General features: G+C 42.8%; 1 protein-coding gene across 1 annotated transcript in view; it reads left to right on the top strand.

The window, feature by feature from the left end:
• The window catches only part of PKDCC (protein kinase domain containing, cytoplasmic), a gene marked incomplete at its 5' end in the record, with an annotated part of 59,883 nt that extends 52,367 nt beyond the window's left edge, over positions 1–7,516 (top strand). The window contains one exon of the mRNA XM_019515895.1: positions 6,212–7,516. Coding sequence (XP_019371440.1) covers positions 6,212–6,297 — 86 coding nt within the window. The remainder of the gene's footprint in view (positions 1–6,211) is intronic.
• Positions 7,517–8,365: the final 849 nt, after the last annotated feature.

Genomic DNA, 8,365 nt, shown 5'->3' with positions numbered 1-8,365 from the left:
ACAAATAGCAGCTTTGATATCAAACTCATAGGTCAACCAGAATTGAGCCTCTGGAAAGGACTGAAAAGCCTATCTTCCCCCAACACACACAGCCACACCCCCACACACACCCTACCATACACACGCACATACCACCATGTGCATGCACATACATACACATGCCCCACCACACACACCCACACCAGACAGTGTACAAGACTAAGACTTTGTTTTTGAGTTATTATGTAATCCCCTCTATATGCAGTACATAAACACAAATCATGACAAAACTATTTTTTGTAATAAAATTAAAATGTTATAGTCTGCATATGACTTCTAGTGTATGATTTGTTTTTTTCTTGGTTCTAAGATGGCAACTCCCCTCCCAAATGGAGTATTTTTGGGGGGCAATGGAAGAGACTTCCGGTGGCAAAGGTCTGTGTTTAGGGGGCGGGACTTCTGGTCCTAAGATGGTGACCAGGGGGCAGGGCACCTGTCAAGGTGTGGGGCTACCCTTGAGGACTTCCTAAGCTCACTAAACCTTGTTAAGCAGCCCTGAAGCCAAAATAATTGCCCGCCCCGATCTAATGAATGTGCTACACTGGTACAGGCTCATGAAAGGATAGGAGCTAGATAGGAGAAGCAGCACGTTAGGCCAAGCAGGGGTTGGGCTGAGCTGTCCTTCCCATGAGCTTTGTGTAGGGGGAGTCTATGCACAGACTTGGGGACCAGGGCTGGGGCAGTTCTATGCTAACTGCCTGTGTGTGCACTTGTGAAAAATGAAAGTTAAACCAAGATAAATTACCCTTCTTTCACTGAGAATTAAGCTAATCACGATTTAGTTGCCACTTAACATGAGGTGACAGTGTGTAAACAAGCAGTTTACCATGAGAGGTAAAGTCCCATTCTTTTTTGCCTCATGGTAAATCCATACCCTCAGAATATCCTGCTGTGTGGGGATCCATTGGGGGCATCTGGGGAAGGATCGCAGGTTACCTTCATAGTCAGATTTTGCCCCCAAATTTTACTGTTGAATACAACAAAAGCAGCTGTAGGAGTTCAATCTGACTCGCATAGTTAAATTAGCAGGATTTGGCTCAATAGTTTTCCCACACCTTCCCTAAACAGCAGTCCTTCAGTTGACAGATATGTCTTGAGCACTGATGGGGGTGCTGTGCTGTCCTCAGGTGGGGACATGCTAGCCCTGGATGAGTCTGAGGGGCATAGGAATGGTTTAAAACATAAGAGAAGTGGAAGTATCCTCAGCAGGGATCCTGGTTTTCTCTGTTTAAAAATCACGAATTCTCTGATTAAAAAAAAAAAAAAAATTACAAATGCTTTGATTAAAACCCCCAAAATATGCATTTTTCCATGATTAAAATGAAACTCCACTATATCTATCTATCTATATCTATATAGATATTAAAATGAAACTCCACTATATATCTATACATAGATATCTATTATATATATATATAATTTTAAAATAATTTTGAAGCCTACTAGTGCCTCAGTCACTATAATAAAATAATATAATAAAATTATATAAAATAATAATATAATAAACTCTAAATACCTATAAATTTTGGCGCTTGATTTTTGGTGTATTTATCATGGAACATCAGAGCTCTGCCCCCGATTTTGCTCTCCAGGATATGGGTCCAGCTGCGGCTGTCCTCACCCACTGCTTTGTGGATCTGAGCAGCCTTGATATGCCAGTGCCCTGCCCAAGCCATTGCTCTTTGCTCCTAACCCACAGCTGCCCCCACTGACCCTGCTGGTGTCCCTCACTTCTGACCCACAACCCCCCATCCCTGCAGCCCTGCCAGAGGGGGCCTGCAGCTGCCAGGGCTATGGTGCTAGGGACCCAGGTCCACAGCCTCCTCCTGCCCTCAGCAGTGCCCAAGCCCTGGCTGCCACCCGTGGGAGGTGGTGGTTGCTGCAGTGGAGTGCAGCATGGAGCATGACTCCCTCTCCCCCATGGGCAGCACAGGTGGCGTGCAGCCTGTGATGGGGGGAGGGGACAGATGCAAGCTGTCCACTGTGAGCTTGGGGCTTCCCACCTGGCTGCCCTCTCCCCCAGGGCCTCCACAGCCCAGCAGGTGAGACCCAGCATGGTCAGGTAGAGTGGGGCTGGGCAGGGAAGCTTGGTGGTGCCACTGTGATTCCTGCACTGCCATGGTGAGTTGCCCCCTGCTCACCCAGCAGCAGTGGAGATGACAGTGCAGAGCTGTGCCCCTTGCTACTGCCGGAGGGGAAGGAGGTGCCTCATTATAGCAGCGTAGGGCCCACGGCAGCAGCACTGAGTTTCCCTGCCCTTCTCTACTCTGCTGTGCCAGGTCCTGTCCACGAGGCCATGGAGGCCCTGGGGGGGAGGGCAGCTGGGCAGGGAGCCTGAGCCCACAGCAGGCAGCCCACACCTCCCTCTGCCCCACACACAAATCCAGGGGGCATGTGTCTCCATGTCCCCACCAGGAGTGCATGCAGTGGCAAGGAGCCAGCCCCCACTCCCAGGGCAAGCCACGCTCAGCTCCATCCCACTCCCCACCCAGGCCGGCTGTGCATTCCAGTCCAAAATGCCATGCACCACCTGGGCTGGGCAGCACCTGCAGCCCCAGCCCTGCCAAACTCCCTACATCCCTCCCTGTGGGGCCTCAATTTCTGCCCTCCCCCCATCCCCTTCCAACCTCTGCTGCCAGACTTACCTGCGGGGAGCTGCTCTCCAGGCTGCCCGGTGGCTATGTGCACATGTACGAACACACATACATGTGGCACCCCCTGCCTGACCGCCCTCCTCCCACTCCCCCAGCCCCTTGCAGCCTGGAACTCTGCCAGCCTGCAAGGGGAAACCCATTTCCCATGTTTTTCTCCTTTAAAGGAGAAAATCTGGGTTTTACTGCATTTTCCCATGGCGAATGGAAAACTTGGATCCCTGGTCCTCAGTGTTATTTAGGGATGCAGAAGACCTTTTTAGAAGAAAATCTCAGCACAAACTGTGAGGATATTTATTGGCATGTGTTATTGTTAATCTCATGTCTAACAGAATATTGCCGGTACATAGAAAAGATTGGGATCCCTATCCTTAGCTGCTGTAAATCAGTGTAGGTCTACTGATATCTGTCAACCAGTGCCAGGTTATCTCAGATGAAGATCTGGCCCAAGCTTTTTATTACTAAACGAGATTAATGCCTTTTGTGACCCCAGGGAATATGTGGTAATCTGATAAACTAAACTGTTACAAGTGGCTGTGATAAAGTAGCTGCATTTTCAAAATAGTTTAAAAGAGCTGAGTTCTACAGAGCTCAACAGCAGGAACACTACATTCCCCCCGACATATATACTAAGGCTGGATTGCCCAGCTGCTAGATTTCACTGCAATGATGCTCTGTGAGGAAGCACAAGGGGGTTCAGGACGTAGCTCAGAGATGAAGATATTCACCTGTGGGAGAGGACTCATGCTTTCTGCATTTTAGTTAGTGACTTTTTCATGTAAAATGTATGAGCTGTCCTGAGAGCAGGGACCAGGACTTTGGACTCCTGTCTCCCAGGTGAATGCCCTTATCACTGGGCTTACAGGGTATTTCTATACCATGTCCCTAATGTTCTCAGAATAATGCTTCTGAGCATGACTCACCCACCTGCTTCTCCTTCCATCCACTCCTAATGAAAGTGGATGTGACTACTGTGTTTCATCCTGAAAGTTGTTGCTGCTGGTGTGTGTCAGGTGTGGTCTGAGCATGCTTACTAGATCAGGCCCTGTAGGAGACTCAGGTGGGGGATTGCTTAATTTGTGAATCCAAATATGCTTAGGGCTGAGATGGTTACCAAGTCTCTCAGCTTAGCCAAATGGTAGCACCTCTTGGCACATGTAGCAGCAGAACTATAGGTGCCCAGATAACTACTGATGAAAGCCACCAGAGCAGTCAGGAGAAGCCTGCTTTGTAATTTAGACACCTGCGCTGCTTACCAGTGCCGGGTGGGGGGAACAAATGGCACTTTAAGCTTGGTGTTCCCCCGCACCAAGTGCAGCGCATGCCTAGAAGAGGCATTGCATTAGTTGGATCCAGCTCACCCAAAGTCTGTATAGATCAGGTACTTCAGTGGGGCTTTTTGGTACTTTTCTCTAAAGCTGATTGAATTTGCTTTAGATAAATGTGCCAAAAAACCCTGCTGAAGTGCCTGATCTGTACAGATCTTGCAGAGCTGGGTCAAACTAACATACTGCTTCTCTTGGTAAAGTGCTGTGGTTTCTTGGAGGGGTTTTTTGTTTGTTTTTTTCCCCATGTCTGTCAGTGCCCCTTAATCCCACCTAAATTACAGTTTTGAAGGAGCAGGCATGAAGGTTCTTTGAGCAGATATGATATTTTTTACTAGACCTACTGAGTAGTTGGAAAAAAGTTCTTAGCAAGCTTTCGGGTGCAGTCATCCTTCTTTAGGCATATGAGTCTCACTATGACTGCAACTCCCTATGCCTGAAGAAGAGTGATTGTGCCTGAAAGCTTGCTAAGAATTTTTTTTGCAGCTATTCAGTTAAACAGGTTAAACAGTCACTTGGCTGGGATGGTTTAGTCAGGGATGGTCCTGCCTTGAGCAGGGGGCTGGACTAGATGACTTAATGAGCTCCCTTCCAGCCCTACCTTTCTGTGATCCTAGTTTAGGTGCCCAAGTGCTTTTTTTGCTCCTTGGTGTTAACTGGTTGTGACACTCTTTATTGCTAAGGCAGTGTCAGCTCCTACACTCCCTTTGAGAGGAAGGATGATTGAGCAATATGGGACAGAACCAGAGCTGAGGAGACCCTTTGTCTCAGCTCAAATACCAAGCTCTGGAGCCACCCAAAGTAGACATTTTAAAAAATGTTATCTATATCACAGTATGGTGTTACACAACTGTGGGACTCCATATCTCTCGTGCTCCCCAAAGACATAAAGCGGCTCACAAGTAACCAAGGACAAGTTTGTCAAAATGCCTTGCCCTAAAGATCCCACATGCTTGAGTTGATCACACCATACTGTGTATTACATGGCAGTCGGGCACTGGACTAAATATGCCACTTAAAAAAAAGACTTAATATATCTTGATAAGATTAATAGAAAGCTTGGAAAGGCCCACTGCTTGAATTACAGAAGCTAAAGGAAATGATTCAGAGTAACAGTAATTCAAAATAAAATCAACCAAGTTTAAACCTTTAAATGATCATATTATTCCAAGGAATTCTGTATAGTTATTGATTAATCATAAACACAGTTGTTAGCATCCAGATTATCCTGTGATATTTAGGACAATGTTGTTACCCTAGCACATGAGAGGCAGGAGTTGTGGAAATGTCCTTTAGTTTTCTTAACTTTAGGCAGAAGGTAGGAGAAGGTTGAACAGCTGCAGAAAAGAGACCATAGCATACATGCCAGTGCCTTTTCTTTTATCAGTTGCAGTGGGTACCAGAGATTACAATGTGCTGGGACTATGGCCACGGCATATAAGTAGGGTCCAGATTTAACAAGTGCAGTGAAACCAGTAAGCGAGACGTGAGCAGTAGCAAGCACCACCAAAGGACAGCCTTAGATGAACTCTGACTTATGAAATGGTTAATTATAGAATTGAGACTGTACAGGCTGCCCCCATTTAACATTTTTTATTATGCTGGTTTGCAGGTAGGAGTTAGCCTCCTGCTGACAAAGCACAGCAGGTTTTTGCTGTATAATATTTGTAAGTCAGACGAGGCCAAACTTGATAAATGCAGTGTACGTATGCTGCATAGTTTCTGGTAGTTCAACAAGATATTGCACTTTTATGAATTAATGGGTGCCCTGATCCAAAGACAATGAAGTCAATGGCAAGAGCTAGAGAGGCTCCTCCAACTACTGAATTCAATCACTGTATTTTAAAAGGTCTTAAAATTGACAAATGCTCTCATTTATAGCTTGTCAACTTCATAGAGACAAATCCTGATCAGAATTATGCTGGCGTGCACTTGGAACAGCTTTAATTGGCCAAGTTCTGTTTTCCATTGTCCCAATGTGAATCCAGAATAAACTTTGAAATGAAGTTCTGGTGCAGCTTCAATGGAAAGACTCCAGATTAATAGCAGTTTTTAAGTGAACAAAGAATTTGGCTTTCTGTGTAGTTTAAAGAATGCAAGAAAAGAATAGACATATGAAATGTCAGTATTTTGAATAGAGCAAGATCTCACTCATCGTTTCTAATTATTTTCTTCTTTCCTTCACAACCTTTGTAGGTCGGCAGCTTGTCTTCTTCAAGAAGGACTCAAACCATATCATGCCTGATCCTGACAAGATAACATATGTGAAAGTGACAGGCTGACAGCTAAAGTGGTTCAGTCTAACTAGTAAATGACAGGAGCTGTTTGTGTATAAATATAGACAGCTGTTATGTACAAGATGTCTGAGGACAGCGAGATAATTGCACTATTACTCATTCTAATCTATAGAGTGCTAAACAAAACTTTAAAGAGATGACCTGCATGACCAGGATGAATGTGCAATAGAACAACATTTTGAAAATGTGATTTTTTTTTAATTTCAAATGAAGCAAAATACAAAATGTATTACACTGTCAGGATACGACGTTCAGTTGGCAGCTCTAGCTTTTAATTCAGGTTAACTGTGTGTGCATGTTTGCACAGGGTGGGAATTTCAAAATTTTTATGAAAAGTCTGGATCCACTGCCAAAATATTTATTTGGGCAAGTACAATCACTTTTTATCACAAGCTTATCAGTTTGAAAGCTAAATATCAAATGTTATAAGAGACAATCACCATTTGTGTTAATGTTATCAAACATGCAAGACCAAAAATATTTGTAGGAATGCTAGGCTCCTTCATCAATTATTCTTATTGATATTTATAGTTGCAAAGATGTGGCAAACTTTCATTTTGTCTTAAATGTTTCATAAACTTTCATCTCTAAGAAAGCCATACTTAGTTGCCTAGGCCTTGATCCAGAAAAACATTTAAAACAGGCTTAACTTTAAACACACAAGTAGTGCCATCAAAATCTTGTAGGGTTTTACACAGATGCTTAAAAGTGCTTTGGTGAATAGGGATTGGCTTAAGCATGTGTTCAAAATTAAACATAAGCTTAAGTGGTTTGCTGAATCAAGGTCTTATTTACTGTCCTAAGTGTTTTTTAAGATGTTTCACTAACAGATCAGCAAAGCAGTCCATCTGTTTGAACAATACTATTTTTAAAATTAATTTGCTTGCTACAGAAGGCCATTCATTGTTTTAATCATCAAATTATTTGTCATCTAAGGTGCTACTTGCTAATTCTTAGAACAAATTAAATAAATGCCCTTAATAATTGCAAATGTACACTAGCCATAACTCTGTATAAATAAATGCATCTTGTAGGCATAGTGTGTCTAAAGAATTTGCTTTCAGTGAAAGCAATAAACTAAATGCTAAAAGTGACCGATGTCATACTGTTTTGTAGATTGTACATTAAGAAAATTTTGTACTTTTTGTTCCTTGAATTGTTTATTTTTGTAAAAAAATAAATAAAATGCCTGGGTTTTTTCATAGTTGATTTTTTGGGGTTTGTTTATTTCATATACCAAAGACTTCTGTGTGTGCTTGAGTGGGCTATATACAACCAAATTTTGCTTTAGGGTATACAAGTGGCTTCAATGGGAATGTTTTGTGTGTATTCAAGGGCAAAGTTTGACCCTGCTCATGATGAGGAACATGGCCTTTAGGTCAAAACACCACATTTTAGCAGCTTCTCTTGTTTTGTTGATCTCAGGCATATAAATATAGCTCACCGGTTGGTGTTCAAACATACCAAATTAACAGTGGCTTCAAGTAGAATCTGAAATAATCATAAGGCTAAATTATTTTTTCTTTACTGAGCCATGCTCAGGGGAGCTAGACAAAGAAAGGAAAAAGAGCCGTTCTGTCTATTTAGGAAAGCAGGGCCTTGTAGCAGCACATTCAGCAATAGCTCTCGCCTCGTTTCAGTTTCTCAGAGTTCACTGATACTATAATAATGTCTGGCAAATCACTGAAATGACACGCTATAATAGCTGTAATTCACAGATTATCAACCTATCTCCCATAATAATGTAGCTGATTGTGTCATTGTGCATTTCTAAATCTATCATTCATTCCATGACCATAAATACACAGTAAGGATTCTTTCAAAAATCACTACACAAAACATGCCAGCACATTTTGTATTTATGGAGGCCTCAATACCCTGATAGAGTTTCTTAACAATGAGGTGTCAGCATATATTTTGAAAGGGATTGTTTTGGCTTGTGTCCCGTCATGGTAAGAGATATGCAGAATTAAAAAAAATACTGAGCATTTAAAAAAAATGCAAATTGATTTTTTCATTAGTCACTTTTCTGAATGAAAGTATTCATTGGTTT

This window comes from Gavialis gangeticus, unplaced genomic scaffold (genome assembly GCF_001723915.1).
Source record: "Gavialis gangeticus isolate Ggan-Ray unplaced genomic scaffold, GavGan_comp1, whole genome shotgun sequence".
In the NCBI taxonomy this organism is placed as follows: Eukaryota; Metazoa; Chordata; order Crocodylia; family Gavialidae; genus Gavialis; species Gavialis gangeticus.
Note: the sequence above shows the minus strand (reverse complement) of the source record. Positions and strands in the feature narration are given on the sequence as shown.